Below are 20,334 nucleotides of genomic sequence, written 5' to 3'. Positions count from 1 at the left end.
GACTGTTGGAAATACTCAAAATCTGTGAGGACACAACCCTGGCCAAGGGACTGTGGGTGCTCTGCTTGGGCAGGAGCTCAGGGCAGGGCTCCACAGCTCCAGAATCCTCCTGTTCCCTCAGGACAACAGCAGTGATGGGTGTCAGCTCACACAGAGCCCCCCACACAGCCCCAGCGCACACCAGCACAGGGCTGGTGCCTCCCTGGTGTGAAAAACGCCAACCACTTGTTTTTAAAATTTTAAAAGTTTAATAGTAATAAAATGGTTATTATAATAGCAATATAATTGGAGTCATAATAATTCGGACAATTAGGGTTAGGACAATATGAGACAATAAAAACAAAGAGTTATGGACAGTCCAGGTACCTCTTTCTGGACAAAATAAGCCAAAAAAGGACCCACATTAACAGAGGATTAACCCTTAAAAGCAACAGCCTGTTGCATATTCATGCATCTCATACATGATGCATAAATTCCATTCAAACACAGGATTCTGGCTGGTCTTTCTAACACATCACATATAATACTCATTTTCATATTTGCGAAAAGCCAATCATAAAATATGCATTTTTCACACTGGGGACACAGAAAGGACATCCCTGGGTGTGCAGGTACCCAGCAAGTTTCTGTGTTCTGTAACCACAGCCTCACAGAGCCACTGTTGTATTTGGGTTGCCCCCAGACAAAGGAAGGAATGATGAATCTGACTCCATGTTCTCAGAACGCTAATTTATTGCTTTATGATACTATTTTATATTAAAGAATGCTATACTAAACTATACTAAAGAATACAGAAAGGATACTTACAGAAGGCTAAAAAGATAATAATGAAAACTCCTGACTCTTTCCCGAGTCTTGATACAGCTTGGCCCCGATTGGCCAATGAGTGAAAACAATTCACATGAAACCAATGAAACAATCACCTGTGGGTAAATAATCTCCAAACACATTCCAAAGGAGCACAACACAGGAGAAGCAAATGAGATAATATTGTTTTCATTTTTCTCTGAGGCTTCTCAGCTTCCCAGGTGAAAAACCCTGGGTGAAGGGATTTTCCAGAAAAGGTCAATGCCACAAGCCACGCAACGCTGTGGGTGAGAAGGGCCCTCAAAGACCCTCAATCCACCCCCTGCCATGGCAGGGACACCTTCCACTATTGCAGGCTGCTCCAAGCCCATCCAGCCTGGTCTTGGACACTACCAGGGCTCCAGGGGCAGCCACAGCTTCTCTGGGTGGTCCGAGGGTCCGGGGGCTCAGAGCTGCCCCAGGCCTGTCATGGCGGCGCCCACTGTGCTCCACGTGACTCTGTGCTGTCACATGATCTTTTGGCATCATGTGACCATTAGGGGACGGGGGCACGCGCCACTGGCGCCACCCGCCGGCCGCGCGCGCGCCCGCGCCGGGAACCGGAAGTGGCGTCACCGCTGCGCGACCGGAAGCGGCGGGAGGAGGCGAAGGGGGCAGGAGGAGGAGGCGGCGGTGGCGCCGGAGCGGCCCCGGTGAGTCCCGGCCCCTTCCGTGCCCGTTCCCTTCCCCTGCTCATCCCCCTTCCCTTTCCTCGAGCCACCCCCTCAGCCGCGTCCTGCCCTGGGCTGCATGGCCCCACATACCTATAGGTGTATATTTATATAGGTGTACATTTATATAGGTGTATATTTATATAGGTGTATATTTATATAGGTGTATTGCCCATGGCCATAGCACCCTGAGAGCGCCCGATCTCGGAAGCTAAGCAGGGTCGGGCCCGGGCAGTACGTGGATGGGAGACCGCCTGGGAATCCCGGGGGCTGTAGGCATTTGTTTTAGAGGAGCGTGTGAAGGAGCTGGGGTTGTTCAGCCTGGAGAAATGGAGGCTCAGAGGTGCCCTCATTGCTCTCTACACCTTCCTGAAGGGAGGTTTGGGCAGCTGGGATCGGTCTCTGACAAAACCAGAGGACACAACCTCCAGCTACCTCAGGGAAGAGACAGGTTGGATATTAGGAACAAATTTTTCACCAAAAGAATAATAAAGTACTGGGATGCTCTTCTCAGAGAGGTGGTAGAATCACCATCTCTGGATGTGTTTAAAAAAGCCTGGCCATGGCACTTGGTGCTGTAGTCTGGGTGAGGTGTGAGGGCATGGGTTGGACTGGATGATCTGAGAGGTCTCTTCCAACCTCATCATTCTGTGATGTGTGTATGTGTACATCTGTGTGTGTGTGTTTGTGTTTGTGTGTGTGTTTGTGTGTTATGTGTCTGTAGCTGCAGCCATAGGGGTGAATAATGGGGCTGGGGCTTCCAGCCTTGCCCTGGGAGAAGGGAATTGCACAAAAATGCTCCAGGGCTGGAGCCCCTCTGCTCTGGGGCCAGGCTGGGAGAGCTGGGGGTGCTCACCTGGAGAGGGGAAAGCTCCAGGGGGGATTTCAGAGCCCCTTGCAGGGCCTAAAGGGGCTCCAGGAGAGCTGGAGAGGGACTGGGGACAAGGGATGGAGGGACAGGACACAGGGAATGGCTTCAGATTGAAAAGGGGGAGATTTGTTTAGGATATTGAGAATTAGGAATTGTTCTCTGTGAGGGTGGGCAGGCCCTGGCACAGGTGCCCAGAGCAGCTGTGGCTGCCCCTGGATCCCTGGCAGTGCCCAAGGCCTGGTTGGATGGGACAGTGGGAGGTGTCCCTGGCCATGGCAGGGGATGGAATGAGATGATCTTTAAATCCTTTAAATGTTCCCTTTAAATCCCTTCCCACCCAAACCATTCAGAAGAGAAGGAAAAAGCACAAACAACCCAAAAAGTGACAATTTTGTGCCCTGACATCACAACCTTTTGGGGAAATAAAATCCCTTTTGTGTTCTTCCCCTGTCCAGCCCAGCCCAGGGGTTCACTCAGGCTCTTGGCCAAAAGGAGCTGCTTTATCCCCAACATTCATCCCCTGTTCACTCCTCACACATCCTGAGGAGCTTCCCTCTGGAAGCACAGGCTTCCAAAAACCCCTCAGAGTGTTCCAGAAGCTCTGACAGCATTTTTGGGATGCACCAACCCCCCCCTTGCACAGGGCTGAGCCCCTGGCTGGGTGCCATTCCCCTGGGAATGTTCTTTTCCAGCTGTGACACCTAAACATGGTGTTCCCATGCCTGAGCAGCTCCTCCAGGGGCATTCCCAGCCTGCTGGGCCCAGCTCCAGAATTCCCTGGGCTCCTTGGGGCTGCTGGAAGGGAAAATTCTGCACAGACCTGCCCAGAGCTGGGGAGGAGTTGGGATGTGAGGTGGGAGGAGGAAGGAAAGGAAAGGAATACACATTCCTAAATACAACCAAATTGTAAACTTAATTACCCATAAAAAACCACTTTCCACTCAAACCCTAAACAACAACAAACCTTTACCCAAATCAAACAAAAAAATCATTCATACAATAACCCTTAACCCAATCAAAACAAAATCAAATATAAAAAATCTACTCTACAACCAACAACCATAGTTTATCCTAAAGCCTTTAACAAAAAATACCTGGGGAGGGAGACTTGAAGCCAACAAAATTTGAAATTTTAAAATTTAGCTTGGACTTTAAAATTTTAAAGTCAAAGCTACAAAAAATCCAAAAACAACTATGCTCCCACAAAAAAAATTAACAACCTATAAAAATAAAGGGAAGGGGAAGGGGAAGGGAAGGGAAGGGAAGGGAATTTCAAGGAAAGGAAAAGAAATTTCAAGGAAATTTCAAGGAAAGGAAAGGGGAAAGGAAATTTCAAGGAAAGGAAAGGAAATTTCAAGGAAAGGAAATATCAAGGAAAGGAACTTTCAAGGAAAGGAAAGGAAATTTCAAGGAAATTTCAAGGAAAGGAAATTTAAAGGAAACGAAAGGAAAGGAAAAGCAAAAATGGAAAAATTGCTCAAGGTGAAAAGAGGTAAATCCATGGAAGGTGTGGGTGGAGCTGAAAGAGAAATGGGCTGGAAACTGGAAAGATCACAAAGATTTGCCCATGGAAAAACCACTTGGAGCAGCCCCATTGCCTTTGAGGGTGCTTGGAACTGTCTTGTCCCATCCCAGCCTGGCTCAGCTGTGTCTGGTCTTCTCTTTTTGGCTGGATTTGGAGCAAAGGAGGAGAGGAGCAGCCTCTGCACTGCCTGGATTCCCAAGTGTGTCACAGCTCCACAGTCAGTCCCTGCAGGATATTCTTAGCAGCACATTCAGAGCCTTCCCCAGGCCTTTGATTGATTCCCTGCCTTTGAACTGGGGCTGTTGCTGCTGGGAGGGGCTCTGGGAGCAGCAGGGCTGGATCTCCTGGGAAAATCACCTTTCCCAGCAGGGAGGAGTTGGTTTATATCAATAACCTGGGGTTTGTTAGGAGAAAAATGGATAAAAATACTCAGAAGTCGAGTCAGATAAGGAAATCTCTGGGAAAGGCTCACCTGGATCAACCTCCTCTTGTTCAAGATGATTTTTGGAGCTTGATCCAGCCTCTCTAATGGTCCAGGCTGTGTGAGGTGCTGCAGGAGGAGATGTTGGAGGGATTTCTCCTTCCTCCAGGCAGATGCTGTCTGAGCTTTGTCCCCTGTCTGCAGCATCTGTCACATGAGGCCCCTTTGGGCTGGACACCACAGCCAGGAGAGCCAGGAATGATCATTTCATCAGACATTCCTTGAGCTGAGCAGGAGAACTTTGAAATTCTTGGTTTGTGTTCCCTGTCCAGCTTCTGAGGAGGCTTTTCCATTCCCTGCCCCTCAGACAGGCAGGAAGGGGCAGAGCCAGGCAGGATTTGACTCCTCGTGCTGGGATGGGACAGTCACAGCCTTGGAGCAGCCTGGGGGCTGTGGGACAGAGCCTGATCTGCTCCTGCGGCTGCCTCAGGGGGTTTGGAGATACAGATCAGGTGCCCAGTGTGTTGTTGAGCAGCTCACAGTATTTACAGATCACCCTAAAACCACATTGGCCTCTCTTGTAGCCTCCTCCTTGCATGGCTCTCCCCACAAATCCACATTTCAGTTTGCCTTTCCTTCCCCCCAGCCCACCTGGGCTTTTCACCTCTCTGCTGGGGTGGTTTCTGCTCCAGCAGCTTCTCCTCCCTCTTGGCTGCTGTTTGCTGCCTCCAAGCTCTGCCCAAGGAGCAGAGGATGCAAAATGTCCTCATTTCTTCAGTGGCACAGAGAAGCAGTGGACGTCCCATCCCTGGATGTGTCCAAGGCCAGGTTGAGCAGGGCTTGGAGCAACCTGGGGTAGTGGAAGCTGTCCCTGGATCATGGGGGATGTGGGGATCCTTACACATCAAAAAAAGCCCAGTTTATGCTGCTCACACACCCCAAACCCTCCTGTTGTGCCCCAAAGTGCCCTTTTTGCTGCTGCAAAACTGAATTTGCCTGCACTGATGCCAAATCTTGCTCCATCCCTGCTCAGGAAGCTGTGGATACCAGCAGAGCTCCCTGGGCTGTCCCTGAGGATTCATCTCCAGTTGTGTGGGGAGCACAAAATGTTTTGCAGTGGGAGCATCTCTGCCAGGCTTTGCCTTTCCTGATTGCCCAGCTCCATGTGGGACTGATGGTTTTTGGGTGTTTTTTTTGGCTGGGATAAGGATTTGGGGGAAAAATCTGACACCTGATGCTTTATTTTATTTTTTTAATCAGCATCTGAAGGGTGGTAAACAGGGCTCAGTGCAGGCTGGCAGCACCCAGCTGGACTCCCACGGATTTCTCATCCTCACCCTCCGAGCTGTAGCTGTTTCAGGCAGGAGTTAGGAAGGCACCAGCCATTTTTAAAACCTCCTGTACCCTAAAACTCTTGGAAATGCTCTCAAATCTGAAGCTTAAATCTCTGCTCCTGGGATGTAGCATCACGTAATGATTTTGTGTTACTTCTCCCCTGCTCTTCTCCCACATTTCTTCATTCCTCCAACCTCCATCTGCAAGTTCTGGGCCAGAGTTCACTCTCTGCTCTGCTTCTGTGGAGATTTTGCTCCACATTCTGTCTCCAGGTGTATAGGGCAGTGTGGCACCCTGGATATTTGGACAACTTCTGAGGTGGTGGTCAGTGATTCAGACCATGATGACCAAAGCAGCAGAATGCTCTGTCTGAACACACAAAACCTCTTGAAGCTGCAGCTCTTCTGCAAAAACACATTTTCATTGTTCAGAATGAAAGAAAAGCAGCTTGGCTCTCTTAAACATGAAATTTTTTATTTTTTTTTCTTAACTTTCCTAGTCTGTGCCAGGTTTCTTGTGTCTGCTGAGTAGCACATCATGCCTGGCTGCCTTCTGCTCCAAGCCCAGCTCTCCTGGGTGCTCATCCTGAGCTGCCTTTGCATGAGGTGACATTCCATGGTGGCTTTGAGGGACCCAGCTGTCCTGACCAGTGCCACCTCCCTAAAGGATTGATTAAAAGGTGCTGCCTGTGAGGTGCAGTGTAGGACTGTGCCCTTTGTGGATGGAGTGACAAAACTGTCTTTTGTCTCCTTAAAAAGCAAATAAGCTTAGAAGTTTCTCTCTTCCATTAGGTGAAAAAGGCATCTTATAGGACTTTGGGGACTTCACCTCAAACTTAAGGATAGCCAATTGGACAGGAGCCAAAAAGTCCTGCCTGAGCAATTTATTAGAAAAAGAAGAGAACAAAAGGAAATAATCACTTTTGTGAGGTGTTTGACCAGGGACAGGAGGGCCTCTTGCACCTGGATCGGTTTTTCTCTGTAAAGAGTTTTGTTATTTTGCCTTTTATTAAAACTTCTTTATTTCCAACAATGCCACAGAAGCCATCCTGCTGATTTTATGCCTTCTGAGGTAGCTGAGTTCTCTTGGGTGTGAAATAGATCTCCAAGAGCTTATGAGAGCTGGCTCAAGGAGACTCCTATTTCAGTGGAGGCCACTGACTCTCCGTCTGCCCTTTTTTCAGTACCTGGAAGCAGCTCTGAGCCCCACTAAGTTGAGACCCATGGCTACGGTGCTAATGTGCCGAAGATTGCCCAGGCTGAGCAGGGTGACAGCGATTTCCACCACAGCCAAGCGTGGGAGCAGCAAAAGCAAGAAGGAAAAGAGAGATAAACCAGGAGCAGCCAAGACTGGGACTCACTCAGGGGCCACAATCCAGCTGCTGAAGCCCCAGGACTACAGAGTGCTGTACAATCCAGCTGCCTATGCCAAAGGCAGGGCTGGCTCCCAGCAGCACGGGGATAGGGACAGCAGCCAGGCCCTGGGTGACACGTTCACCAGCCCTGGCACTGCACAGGCTCCACTGACATTCCCCACTGCCTCTTCCCAAGCTTTGTCACCTGGCAGGAGTGCCCTGCCCAAGGCCAGCACGCTCCTGGAGCAGAGCAGGCTGTACAAGGAGGAAGCAGAGAGGGAGAAGCGGGAAGCGCACGACTCCAAGGAGGACCCGCGCACGTTCCAGAAGGGCAGGCCTGAGTACAGAGCTCTCACCTGTGACGGCGCTGAGCCAGCACAGCCCCTCCCTGCAGAGGAAGGGGACAGGATTTTACAGAGTGTGGCAGGCTGTGAGGGCAGCCCTGTGGCTCTCAGGGATTATTTCCTCCAGCTGAGCCGTTTGCCGGCGGAGCGCCGCGCGGCGCTGGGGTCCGATGCCAGGTTCAGTGCCCTGTGTCACCGAGCTGTCACGGCCATCAGGCTGTTCAGCACCCCAGATCTCATCCTCATTTTAAAGGCTTGTGTCCCCTTGGCCGTGCCAGCCTCCCACCCCCTGCTCAACGCGTGCGAGGCCGAGTTCTGCCGCCGGGCGTGGGACACGGGCCTGGAGCAGCTGCTGCTGGTGGCGGATTGCTGGCGCTGCCTGGACCGCAGCGTGCCCTCCTACCTGGGCATCCTGTTCAGCTATGCCAACCTGCACTGGAAGGACCTCACCCTGCCCCAGTTTGTGCAGCTCCTCTACATCATCGGCGAAGGCCGGAGGTCGCCCGCGGACTTGGCGCAGAAGGTGGAGAGCACCATCCTGAAGCACTTGGACACCTTCACCTTGGAGGAGCTGGGTGCCATCTGCTTGGGGCTCTTCAAATCCCTCAGTGGGATTTCTGAGCACGTCATGAGGAGGATTGCAGACAGGGTGGCCCTGCAGATGGAGGACATGAGCACCTACGCCTTGGTGAACGTGCTCAAGATGCTGCGCTACACGCGCATGGACCACCTGCCCCTGATGAGGGAGCTGGGCAGGGTCATTCCTGCTCGGATCCCTGCCACAAACATCCAGGGCATCATGCACATCACTCTCACCTACTCATCCCTGCACTTCTTTGATGAGGATGTTTTGGCTGCTGTTGCCACCTCGTTGCCTTCCAAGGTGTCCTACTGCCGGAGCAAGGACGCTGCCAAATTCCTGTGGTCGTTTGGGTGCCTGGACTATGAACCTCCCAACGAGGAGGAGTTTTACTCCAGCCTGATAAAGCAATTGCATGCAAAACTCCATGAGTTTAGCAAGTTTCCAGAGCATCTCCTTACTGCTCTGCTTGGCTTAGCTTTTGTCAAACGCTTCCCAGAGGAGCTGATAGACTTTGCTTTGAGGGAGGAGTTTGTCCAGAAAACCAGAGGTAGCAAATATGAGCTCAACAAGGACCTGTTCACCCTTGGTAAGAGCGTTGAAATCGAGTGCCCCACCTACCAAGGCAGCCACCTCACACCTCAGCTTTGTCAGGAGTTCACTGAGATGGTCTCAAGTTTTGCGGAGAGGGAAATCTACGTCAGGCCTGAAATTGTGGAAGCCACATCCCTCCTGGAGAGCATGTTGGGAGGCCCTGAGTATGTGAAGAACCACATGATCCTGCCCCACACCAGGTCCAGCGACCTGGAGGTGCGTTTGTCCACGGATGGACGTCCCATCCCTTTCAACTTCAAGGATCCTGTGGCAACCAAGAAGCTGAGAGACATGGGAGTTAATCTGACAGATGATTTAATGTCTCAGCTCATACAGGGGAGAGTTCATAACCAGAGTCCCACAGAGGTGGGGAATGAATCCAGGATTCCCAGCCAGGAGAGAGGGGACACAACGTATATGGGTGGAGCCCTTCCTGCAGGTGCCACATCCCAGGCTGAGCCTAAAGCAGGGCTCTGGCAGCCTGGGGAGGTGAGGCTGGCCCTGCAGGTGTCCAACAGGAACCACTTCTGCTACGGCTCCAGGCGGCTGCTGGGGCTGCACTGCCTGAAGCGGCGGCAGCTGCGGCTGCTGGGCTACGCCGTGGTGGAGCTTCCCTTCTGGGAGTGGTTCCCTCTGCTCAGGCGCACGCGCTCCGAGAAGCTCAGCTACCTCCACTACAAAGTCTTCAGCCCAGCCCTGCTCACCAGGGCTGCCTAGTGGGGGAAAGAGCCTCCCCAGTGCATCTCTGTGCCTGGGTGCTGGATAAAATGGTCTCTGAGTGTTGGCTCAGTTGTGTTCTGTGTGGCCATTTCTGCTCTGTACTTCCCATGCTGTTCTTTTGTACCTGGATCATCAAATGCTTCCACCGCAAATAAAAGTTCCTAATGATTCATTTTGCTTTGTGATTGCTTCTTTCACCGCCCTAAACGAGAGTGGTTGGATTTGGGGCTGGGATATTTAGTCATGAGGCTGAGCTGGGTGCCAGGAGCACACACAGAGCTGTTTCCATCCCCATGGGGCTGGGGCTGGGTTTCTCCTTTAGGATGGAATGTGAACACCAAGTGGGACTGAGGCTTGGGGTGCTCTGACCTCAGGACATTCATTTCATGCTCCAAGGACTTTATTTGATGTCCACAATGCAGCAGCTCCATAATCCCACGCAGGACACCAGGAAGAGTTGTGGTGACAAACCCCAGACAGTCTGGTTTAAAATTCCTTGTCCAAAACCACTGAGGATTTTTTTCAGGTCTGTATTTCAAAGCTTCAGTCCAAAGATCTTTGTTCACCTTAGGGAAGGCACACACTGAAGAGAGAGAGGAAAAAAACCCAGCCATGGGTTAAAGCAACTCAGTGACTCAGCTTTAGCCATGAGATTTATAGCAAAGTCTTTCACCAGAAGGGAGTGCAGTGAAAAAATAGAAGAAAATATGAAGAAAATAAATCATTTTCTTACTGAGGTATTGAGACTGGAAAAGTTAACCTGAGTTAAGTCTCTCAAGGTCACGAACAGGAAAAATCCTATAAAATACCCATACAGAGCTCCTCATGTTGCAGTTTCAGCCCAGGAAACAGAGAGATAGAAGAGGGGAAGAATCTTGAGTTTTCCCAAGGAAGGGAGCAAGCAGAGTTGGTTTGCCACTTTTCATAACACCAGTGCTGAGGGCCAAGTGAATTTTCCAATTTTGGTTCAAAATGAGGAAAAAAGAGCAGCTTTGAGGCACAGCCTGTAGTTGAACTCAGTCTCCTACAAGGTGTGAGTTCCAAAAGTCAGACCAGGTTAAGCAATTCCCCACTGGCAACCCAGTTCTGGAAACCTCTCAGGCTCAGAAAACCAGGAAGGAAATGTTGGAGGAGAGTTGGTGTGTGCTTGTCCTGCCCCTTGAGGAGCAGGAATTGCCCCTGATGGCTGCCAGACCAAATTTTGGGATAGAAGTGCCTGTTCCTCTTGTAAAGTTCCCACCTGCTTCATTTTCAAGGCACTGTAACCAAGCCCTGCTCTCTGCAGGTGTCAATTCCATGTTGGGTTGGGTATTTTTTTTGGATTTGTGCTTTGAATTCCACCTTTCTCCTTGCAGATGCAGCACAGGGAGCTCATTAACTCTGCCCCCAGAAGGCCAATTTGATTTGGGCTGAACCAAGAGATCAGTGGGAAATCATTAAAGAGCTGCTTGTTCTTGAAGGAGGCAGCGAGTCCCTGATTTGCAAGGTTGCCCAGGGCAGTGGCATTTTAAAGCTGGGGTTAACATGAGGTTAAAGCTCTCACCTCACAGATAATTTCATTCTTAAAAGAGATCTGAGACAGCCAATTCCAGTCACTTTTTTTTTTTTTCAATGGGAAAGGAGGTGTGTTCAGTTTCTTTAATGAATGCTGGCAGAAGGATTTGGTGTTGACATCTCCCTCAGAGCTATTCCATGCCCTCTGCTCCCTTGGAGTTATTTAACACTAATTATTAATATTTGTGATTAATCTTGACTCACTGTGACAGCCTCCTGTGCTCTGCTGGTGTTTTCTACACCTACAGAACTCCTGCATCTTTGATAAACCTTCAGGTGTAATTGCTGGTCTGTTCATAGGTGGTTTTAATTAAAATAGCCATTTGCTTTTTGCTTTTTCTCCCCAGGTTCACTAATTAATATTAATGTGATTTTTTTCCCCTCAATCTCATCTCTCTACCACATTCATTTGGGTTTATATTGGCTTCACCTCCTGGACTCAGATCTGAGCTGCATTTTAGGAAATCCCAAGCCTGTAACTCACCCAAAACACAAGATCCTTTCACTGCTCATGGATATTCACTTCCTTTATTTTTAATTTCTTTTCTTCCAAGCTGACTCTGATGCTCAGCAAGTGACCTCTCTCCAGCTGCCAAGATGGTAATAAACGTCTGTCTCCCACAGTTCAAGCCAAGAATTCACTGCAACAAGGTAAAACAGTGAGGAGGGGGTTTGGGGGAGTGGGAGGGATGCAGGGATTAAATGGAATTATCCTGGGGGGGAGCTGGTTCACTGCTCCTCTGGGATAATCAGCATCACTGCTCTGATGTGGCACACACTAAATACTGGAGGGAAAAGCCCCAATTTTGCAGGATCTCCTAACCAGACAGCATGATGTGCTTCCAGGTATAAGTTATTTGACTTGGGATCCCTTTCTCCTGCAATATTCCAGCTTTCTCTCTGCCCATTGGAACTCACAGCTTTTGATAATGTGAAATTGTCAATTAATGTGAAATTGTGAAATGATAACTCGGTGAAGTTACTTTCCAAGTAGTTCTGGTTTCACTCAGCACATCAGAATCTCTTTAAGAAACTCAGTTTTCATTCAAATCTGGTTTTTAGTTGTAAGTTTCCACACCAAAATCCAGGACAGCCTTGGCTTTGTAAATACTGTGCTGCTGGAATTTGTTGTGGAGAGACCCAGCCATGTCACAGAGGTTTGGTGTGATTGTCATGATCAAGACCATATTAAACAGGTAGAATAAATAGATTTTCCTCATTTTTATTTGTCCATTCAGCAAGTGCAGCAGATTTCTCAGGGCCTGGTGCATCCAGGAGAGGGAATGGATTGAACCAGGCTGCCCAGGAGCAGAGCAGAGGGTGGGATGGGATGTTCCAAACCAGACCCAGCCTGGATTGATGGATCTCCCTCAGGGATGGCTGGGTGGCTCCCAGAGGCTGATTAACATCCAGAGTTCCTCTGGGACCCTGTAACTGTGATTCCAAGTGCATTTCCACGTGGATAAGTAGGCACAAAGGAAATCAGGAGACTCCCACATGAAAAGGGAGACTGGAAGAGGAGAGACACTCATCCTCTGCTCCCAGCCACCCTCTCCTCCTTGGTTTATCTCACTGACCCAGCCAAAACCACAAATTATCCCTAATTTTCCACTCTTCCAGCAGTTAAGTCAGGTCTGCCCATGGACACAGAGGGGATGGAGGAGGGGGGGAGTGGAAGGAGTGGTGGGTCTGCTCTGCCTTACAGCAGGGTAAACCTCAGCCTTGGCTCCTGGTCGATGTCATCCTGAGAATCTCTGGAAGTGAAATTGCCTTCCTTGTGTTTCCTTGCTCCACCCTGACCCCAGTTTTGGTCTGGCACACAGATCTCTGCCGATGGCTACGAGGTGGAGAACCTGATCTCCGAGGACCTGGCCAGGAGGAACCGCGGCTTCCGCAGCGAGTACTTCATCAAACCCCCGGTGCACGTCACCATCTCCTTCCCCTTCAACGTGGAGATCTGCAGGATCAACATTGACATCTCCTCTGGGGGCTACCAGACCTTCTCTGGCCTGGAAATTTACACCTCTACCTCATGCAACAAAACCTCTTGGCAGAGCCCTGAGGGGCAGTGCTCAGGTCTGCAGCCTGTGTCGGACAAGGACACCTTCACCCTGGTGGGCAAAGCTGTCTTAAAAAATCAGAGCAAAGTGACTTTTGGCCACAGAGGCTTCAAGCCAAGGCCTCCCTTCCATCAGATGGAAAATGTCTTCTCCTACCCCGGCTCGGTGTCCCAGGATCTCTGGAACAAAGGGCCGGCCTCGCTCAGCAACGTGTCCCACCTCAAAATCTGCATCACCCACGTGGCCGGGGGGGGCCTGCCCAGCATCAAGAGGCTGGAGGTGTGGGGACAACCTGCCAAGTCCTGCCCACAGGAGGTCATCGAGGGGGTTTTCCAGGTGGCCTCCCAGTTCCTGGCCCAGGACGTGGGCAGCCTCAAGCCAGAGCTCTGGACGCCGATGGAGAGCGACTGCGTCCCCTTCAGCGCCAACGAGCAGCAGACCCTGCACAAGCTGGTGGACGTTGTCCAAGACATCCCTGAAGAATTCCTGGACCCCATCACCCTGGAGATCATGACTTTACCCATGCTCCTGCCCTCTGGGAAGGTGATTGACCAGAGCACCCTGGAGAAGTGCAACCGCAGCGAGGCGTCCTGGGGCCGCGTCCCCAGCGATCCCTTCACGGGCGTGGCCTTCAGCCAGCACTCCCAGCCCCTACCTCACCCCACCCTCAAGGCCAGGATAGACCACTTCCTGCTGCAGCACAGCATCCCTGGCACCAACCTGCTGGGCAGGGCTCACTCCTCGGAGAGCCTGGTGCCCTCCTCCATCACCATGTCTTCTCTGAAAAGGAAAATGGACTGCATGGACCAGGGCTCCCTGCAGCCACCCTATTTTTCTGCTACAAACTTACTTGTCACTTCTACCTCAGAGAACAGTGCTAAAAAAATGAAAACTGACAGTGATTCCCACTTGATCCAGATGGACTGTTCCACAGGTATCGTGGCTCCCCAGGTCACCTCTGTTCCCTGAGTGTTGGGACAGCCCCAGGCTGGGGTTTCAAACCAGGACAAATCCAGTGCCAAGTTCCCATCTAGAAAGTTCTAGTTCTCTAGAAAGCTTCCAGACTGGGTTTGGCTGGTGGAGCTGGGTCATTTCATCCCCCTCCCATGTTCCTTGTTCAGTGTTTCACAGCCCTTGTTTGCTCAGGTCACCCTGTTCCTCTTTTAGTTTGGATTCCCTTTCTCTTCCTTCCATGTGGAGACAATATTTTCCTCACCATCCTGGTTTGAGGTTTCTTTATCCAGGTTTGAAGTTTCTTTATCTTTACTTGTCACTTCTACCTCAGAGAACAGTGCTAAAAAAATGAAAACTGACAGTGATTCCCACTTGATCCAGATGGACTGTTCCACAGGTATCGTGGCTCCCCAGGTCACCTCTGTTCCCTGAGTGCTGGGACAGCCCCAGGCTGGGGTTTCAAACTAGGACAAACCCAGTGCAAGTTCCCATCACACCTCTAGAAAGCTTCCAGGCTGGGTTTGGCTGGTGGAGCTGGGTCATTTCATCCACCTCCCATGTTCCTTGTTCAGTGTTTCACAGCCCTTGTTTGCTCAGGTCACCCTGTTCCCCTTGTAGTTTGGATTCCCTTTCTCTTCCTTCCACGCGGAGACAATATTTTCCTCACCATCATGGTTTGAAGTTTCTTTATCCTGGGGGATTTATTGTGTCCTGCAAAAATAGGAAAAGAAATGTCTGGTGGTGCAGTGGTGATGGCACAGGGAGTCCTGGCTTATCATTAGGGATGGGAAAAACAGGGATGGGACACAGAACAAACCACAGCAAGGGAATGGAGGGACAGCTCAGCCTGGGAGAGACTTGCACAGAATTTGTGGGTGGTTAAAGCAGAAAACCTGGTAGAGGCTAAATGAGACAAGAAGTGTGACTTGTGGCTGCAGGGGAAGGGAAAGGTGCTGCTTTCCCTTCATCCATCCTTTCCTCAGTGATGCTGGGAATGCAAAATGTCCTGCAAATCTGGAGACAAGGAGGCTCAGGAGGGACCTTGTTGTTGTCAACAACTCCCTGGGGCCAGGTGGGGGTCGGGCTCTGCTCCCAGGGATCAGGGACAGGAGGGAACAGGGGTTGCACCAGGGGAGGGTTAGGTTGGATATTGGGGACAATTCCTTCACAGAAAGGGTTGTCCAGCCCTGGCACAGCTGCCCAGGGCAGGGGTGGAGTTCCCATCCCTGGAGGGATTTAAAAGCCATGAGGATGTGGCACCTGAGGACACAGGGTGTAAATCCAGGTGTGGTTATTTCATGATTGGATCTGTGGGCAGGTAAGCTCAGTCTCCTGCTCTCCTCTAACCCAGTGTGGTCTGTGGCATGTCAAAAGGTGACCCAGAGCTGCTGGCACCTCTCACTGCCTTCACCTTTCTCCAAATCTGCCCAAAACCATTTTGAGGCCAAAGCTTAGGTGGCTGTTTGATTTTAAACAAGTTCTTCAGTTGAAAATAATTGATGTTGGCTGGTACCAGGAAGAGTAGGGAGAAGTCAAACTGCACCTCTCTGCTCTGATCCCTCAGCCTAGAGCTCATTCCCTGCTTTAGGAGGAATCTTTGGTTGTTTTGGCTGTGACAGCTCCCACCAGGATGTGCCCCAGCCCCAAGGAGGCAGGAGCTGCCCTGCGGGTCCTGGAGCTCCCGGGGCAGCCGTGTCCATACATAAATAAAAGCAGAGTGCTCAGCCCATGGAGCTCATGCTTCTCTGGATCATCAGCCTTGATTGGTGGAGGAAATGTGCAGCACCAATTGTGAGCTCTTCCTCTGGGAGCTGCATTTAACAGAATTAACGAGGCAGACAACATTCTCTTAATGCTTCATCTTAATTAACGCCGTCGGTGCTGCACAGGGCAGCCCTGCAGGGAGGGTCCAGCCCTGGCCCTGTGGCTCACAACTGGGACAGAGAGGGAAAAACAAGTCCCACAGATTTATTAATGGTTTAAATGTTCTCTGTGAGCTGCATGGAGCAAGGCTGGGAGCTCTGGGATGGATCCTCAGGAGCCAGCTGAGGGATTTCAGGGAAAAACATCTTCCTGGGGTATTTGGAGTTTGGCCCTTTTTCAGTCCTGCAGTTTCTACAGCTCCATGGGAGGAGGGTGCAGCCAGGTGGGGGTCAGGCTCTGTTCCCAGGGAACGAGAGGAAATGGCCTCAGGGTGTGCCAGGAGAGGTTTAGGGTGGTATTAGGGAAAATTCTTCATGCAAAGGGTTCTCCAGCCCTGGCACAGGCTGCCTATCCTGAAGGTATTTAAAAGCCATGGATGTGGCACTTGGGGACATGATTTAGTGGTGGACTCCATGATCTTGGAAGACTTTTCCAACCTAAATGATTCTGGTCCTGTATCAGTTGGCTCTGGGACACCACATGAATGGTGATAATCCATAGGGCATTCCACTTCCAGGACCCAGAGGAGATGAGGCACTCCCCCCCAAATCCCAGCCCCTTGGTGGGGAAAAGACACCTCTCAACAAAACAAGTGGCAGGGCTCCTCCAAGCTTCAGAGCCAAGGCAGTGTTTGTATCACAGACTCTTTTTCCCAGCATCTGCTTCTCCATCTTTTTCTTGCAGACCTGGTCCATGTTTCCCTTTGCAGACCTGGTTTCTCTGTGTTCCTTTTGTGGACCTGGTCTCCATTTCCCCTTGCAGATTTGGTCTCCATTTCCCTTTGCACACCTGGTCCTTGTGTTTCCCTTTGCACACCTGATCTCTATTTCCCTTTGCAGACCTGGTGTTTGTGTTCCCTTTCCAGACCTGGTTTCTCTGTTTTCCTTTGCAGACCTGCTCTCTGTTTCCTTTTGCAGATTTTGTCTGTGTTTTCCTTTGCAGATTTTGTCTCTATTTCCCTTTGCACACCTGGTTTCCCTGTTCCCTTTGCACACCTGGTTTCTCTATTCCCCTTTTCACACCTGGTTTCTCTGTTTCCCTTGCACACCTGGTTTCTGTGTTTCTCTTTGCACTCCTGTTTTCTCCATTTCCCTTTGCACACCTGGTTTCCCTGTTCCCTTTGCACACCTGGTTTCTCTGTTCCCTTTGCACACCTGGTTTCCCTGTTCCCTTTGCACACCTGGTTTCTCTATTCTCTTTGCACACCTGGTTTTTCTATTCTCTTTGCACACCTGGTTTCCCTGTTCCCTTTACACACCTGGTTTCTCTGTTCCCTTTGCACACCTGGTTTCTCTATTCCCTTGCACACCTGATCTCTGTTTCCTTGCAGAGCTGGTGTCCCACGAGCAGAAGCTGTCAGAGAGCCTGGACTCTGCCCTGACCTCTGCCCTCAGCTCCATGCCCTCCTTCACGGCCAAGCTGATGAAGAGCCAGCAGCAGGCTCCAGGAGAGGGGGGCTGCAGCACGTCCTGGAGCCTGGGCACAGCCCTTGGTGAGCAGCAGGCACCTCTGGAGCACCTTTGGGAGCTGGGGCTGGGGTAACAGGGAGTGTTGTTCACACCCCAGACTATGATATATTCAATTTTAAAATATTTCATTGTCTCCCAGCAAGCTTCACTTCCCAATCCTTGCCTCTATCTCAGCAGTTTTGCTGCTTTATTCTCCCCCTGAGGCAGCTCAGGCCTTGCTGACCCCACAAGGGGTGGGATGTTGTCCATGCCCAGGGTCAGAGCAGGCTGTGGCAGCAGAGCTGTGATGTTCCTGTGTTCTTGGCTGCCCCAGGATGATCTGGGATGGACACAGTGCTCAGTTCAGACTTTCTCAGAGCTCTGCAGTTTGGGCTGAGAGCTTCAGTGGTGCCTGTGAGCTGTGTGGAGCAGGCTGGGGAGCTGCCACGTGGGTGGAGAATGAGTCTGGTGTGGGGATGCTGCAGGAGAGCTGTAAATCCAGCAAAGGCTGCAGCCTTGCAGGGCTTCAGAGGGAGGGAGAGTCACTTTTTATACACACTGGACAAGGGGGAATGTTTGTGAACTAAAAGATCAGGGTGAGATGGGATATTGGGAAGGAATTCCTCCCTGTGAGGGTGGGCAAGTCCTGGCACAGGTGCCCAGAGCAGCTGTGGCTGCCCCTGGATCCCTGGCAGTGCCCAAGGCCAGGTTGGACAGGGCTTGGAGCACCCTGGGATGGTGGGAACTGTCCCTGCCCATGGAATGGGATGGGCTTTATGATCCTTTCCAACCCAAACCATTCCCTGACTCTTTGAAGCACCGTGTGACATCCACCCTTAGCAGGAGCAGGTCACTGCAGCAGCAGCAGCACCCCAGGCCAGCCAGCTGTGTGTGTGTGTGCCCAGAATGCCACCAGGACTGAGTGTCCACCATCCAGGCTGCCACAGCCACCCAGCTGCTGCCCAGCCACCCTTCCAGCTGTGCCTGCATTCCCAGAATTATTCCTTTGGGGTGCAGGGGAGCTCTGAGCCTTCAGCTGTCCTGGTTTCCCTTCCCCTGGGTGAGGCTCTGCTGCCCATGGCTGAGGAGGGGCTTCAGAGGGACCCTGGGAAGGGCTCTGTCTGTCTGTCCATCCATCTCCTTGTGCCTGTTTTTCCCTCTGTCCCCCTCCCCAGGCAGCTTGTGCTGTTTCACAGTGACATTCAGCTCTTTGCTGCTGTTTGAGAGCTGAGCTGGGTGCTGTGTGACAGGAATGCAAAGTGACCCCTCAGCTGTTCCCCCTGGGAATGGCTGTGCAGGAGCTGCAGGGAGGGTGATTTAATCTCAGTAAAAGTGAAAAGCCCTTTTTTACAGTCATCTGTCCTCAATTAAAAGCCTGATGGTGCCAGGGCTGATGTGACCCTTCCCTTTCTGAGCACACCCTGCCCTGCAGGCTGGACCTTTCCCTTTCCTCGTGGTGATGACAGGAGAGTGGCACAGTCCTGAGTCACAGCTGTGCCCTGAGCCTGCAGGGCCTGGGCACAGCCTGGGCTTCTCACTGTCCCTGCCTCTGCCACTGCTCCTGTCCCTTTGTTCCCAGCTGTGCCAGGGGAGGTTCAGGAGCAGACATTGCAAGGGGCTGCCCAGGGAGGTGCTGGAACCACCAGGAAAGCCTGGACACGGTGCTGTTGGTTCACTCAGTAATCTGAAGTTTTTTCCAGCCTGCTGTGATTCTGATTCTGATTCTGTGATTTTCCAACCTATTCCAATTCTGTGATTTTCCAGCCTGCTCTGATTCTGATTCTAATTCTGTGATTTTCCAACCTGTTCTAATTCGGATTCTGTGATTTTCCAACCTACTCTGATTCTGTTTCTGTGATTTTTCCAATCTGATTCTGATTCTATGATTTTCCAACCTATTCTAATTCGGATTCTGTGATTTTCCAACCTACTCTGATTCTGTTTCTGTGATTTTCCAATCTGATTCTGATTCTATGATTTTCCAACCTATTCTGATTCTTATTCATTGATTTTCCAGCCTGATCTGATTCTGATTCTAATTCTGATTCTCTGATTTTCCAACCTGCTGCGATTTTGATTCTGAGATTTTCCAACCTGTTCTGATTCTGTGATTTTCCACCCTGCTGTGATTCTGATTCTGATTCTATGATTTTCCAAACTGCTGAGATTCTGATTCTATGATGTTCCAACCTGATCTGATTCTGATTCTGATTTTTCCAACCTGCTCTGATTCTGATTCTGAGATTTTCCAACCTGCTCTGATTCTAATTCAGATTCTGATTCTGTGATTTTCCAGTCTGATTCTGATTCTGATTCTGTGATTTTCCAACCTGCTGAGATTCTGATTCTGAGATTTTCCAAATGATTCTGATTCTGTGATTCTGAGATTGTTCCAACCTGTTCTGATTCTGATTCTGTGATTTTCCAACCTGCTCTGATTCTGATTCTAATTCTGATTCTATGATTTTCCAACTTGCTCTGATTCTGTGATTTTCCAACCTGCTGAGATTCTGATTCTCTGATTTTCCAACCTGCTGCGATTTTGATTCTGAGATTTTCCAACCTGTTCTGATTCTGTGATTTTCCACCCTGCTGTGATTCTGATTCTGAGATTTTCCAAATGATTCTGATTCTGTGATTCTGAGATTGTTCCAACCTGTTCTGATTCTGATTCTGAGATTTTCCAAATGATTCTGATTCTGTGATTCTTTGATTGTTCCAGCCTGCTCTGATTCTGATTCTGAGATTTTCCAACCCGTTCTGATTCTGATTCTGTGATTTTCCAACCTGCTCTGATTCTGATTTTTCCAACCTGCTGAGATTCTGATTCTGTGTTTCTGTGATTTTCCAACCTGCTGTGATTCTGATTCTGATTATTTTCCAGCCTCTTCTGATTGTGATTCTGTGTTTGTGGCCTTGCAGAGCACGGCAGGAGCAGCCAGAGCCAGGGATGTTCCTCCTGCGGCAAATCCTTCTCGTGTTACTCCAGGGCGGAGCCCGTGTACCAGCTCCCCTGCGGGCACCTCCTGTGCCGGCCCTGCCTGGCCGAGCCGCGGGCCCCGGCGTCCCCCATCCTCTGCGGGAGCTGCAGGAGGGCAGCGGCCTCTCAGGACGTCAGGAGGGTTCATTTCTGA

At 50.6% G+C, this 20,334-nt stretch overlaps 2 protein-coding genes and 1 pseudogene across 3 annotated transcripts; all 3 read left to right on the top strand.

Moving 5' to 3' along the window:
- The first annotated feature begins 1,417 nt into the window (after positions 1-1,417).
- On the top strand, positions 1,418-20,334 carry UBOX5 (U-box domain containing 5). 2 transcript variants are annotated; one of them, XM_054293254.1, is made up of 5 exons: positions 1,418-1,499; positions 11,370-11,466; positions 12,639-13,809; positions 17,083-17,244; positions 20,123-20,334. In XM_054293254.1, exons 2-5 carry the CDS (start codon positions 11,413-11,415, stop codon positions 20,332-20,334), a joined length of 1,599 nt encoding a protein of 532 aa, XP_054149229.1. In that variant the 5' UTR covers positions 1,418-1,499; positions 11,370-11,412. The 2 variants fall into 2 exon arrangements, with proteins under 2 accessions (XP_054149229.1, XP_054149227.1); XM_054293252.1 differs by lacking the exons at positions 17,083-17,244; positions 20,123-20,334 and adding an exon at positions 13,857-14,114 and having other exon boundaries at positions 12,639-13,826.
- FASTKD5 (FAST kinase domains 5) lies at positions 1,457-9,503 on the top strand. Its single transcript, XM_054293251.1, has 2 exons — positions 1,457-1,499; positions 6,853-9,503. Exon 2 carries the CDS (start codon positions 6,892-6,894, stop codon positions 9,256-9,258), a length of 2,367 nt encoding a protein of 788 aa, XP_054149226.1. The 5' UTR covers positions 1,457-1,499; positions 6,853-6,891; the 3' UTR covers positions 9,259-9,503.
- Positions 1,688-1,796, top strand: LOC128948561 (5S ribosomal RNA; annotated as a pseudogene).

This window comes from Melozone crissalis, unplaced genomic scaffold (assembly GCF_028551555.1).
Source record: "Melozone crissalis strain CALT ecotype California unplaced genomic scaffold, PUWL_Pcris_2 ptg000132l_1, whole genome shotgun sequence".
Classification (NCBI taxonomy): domain Eukaryota; kingdom Metazoa; phylum Chordata; class Aves; order Passeriformes; family Passerellidae; genus Melozone; species Melozone crissalis.
The sequence above is the reverse complement of the archived record's forward strand: the minus strand, read 5'-3'. Positions and strand labels throughout refer to the sequence as shown.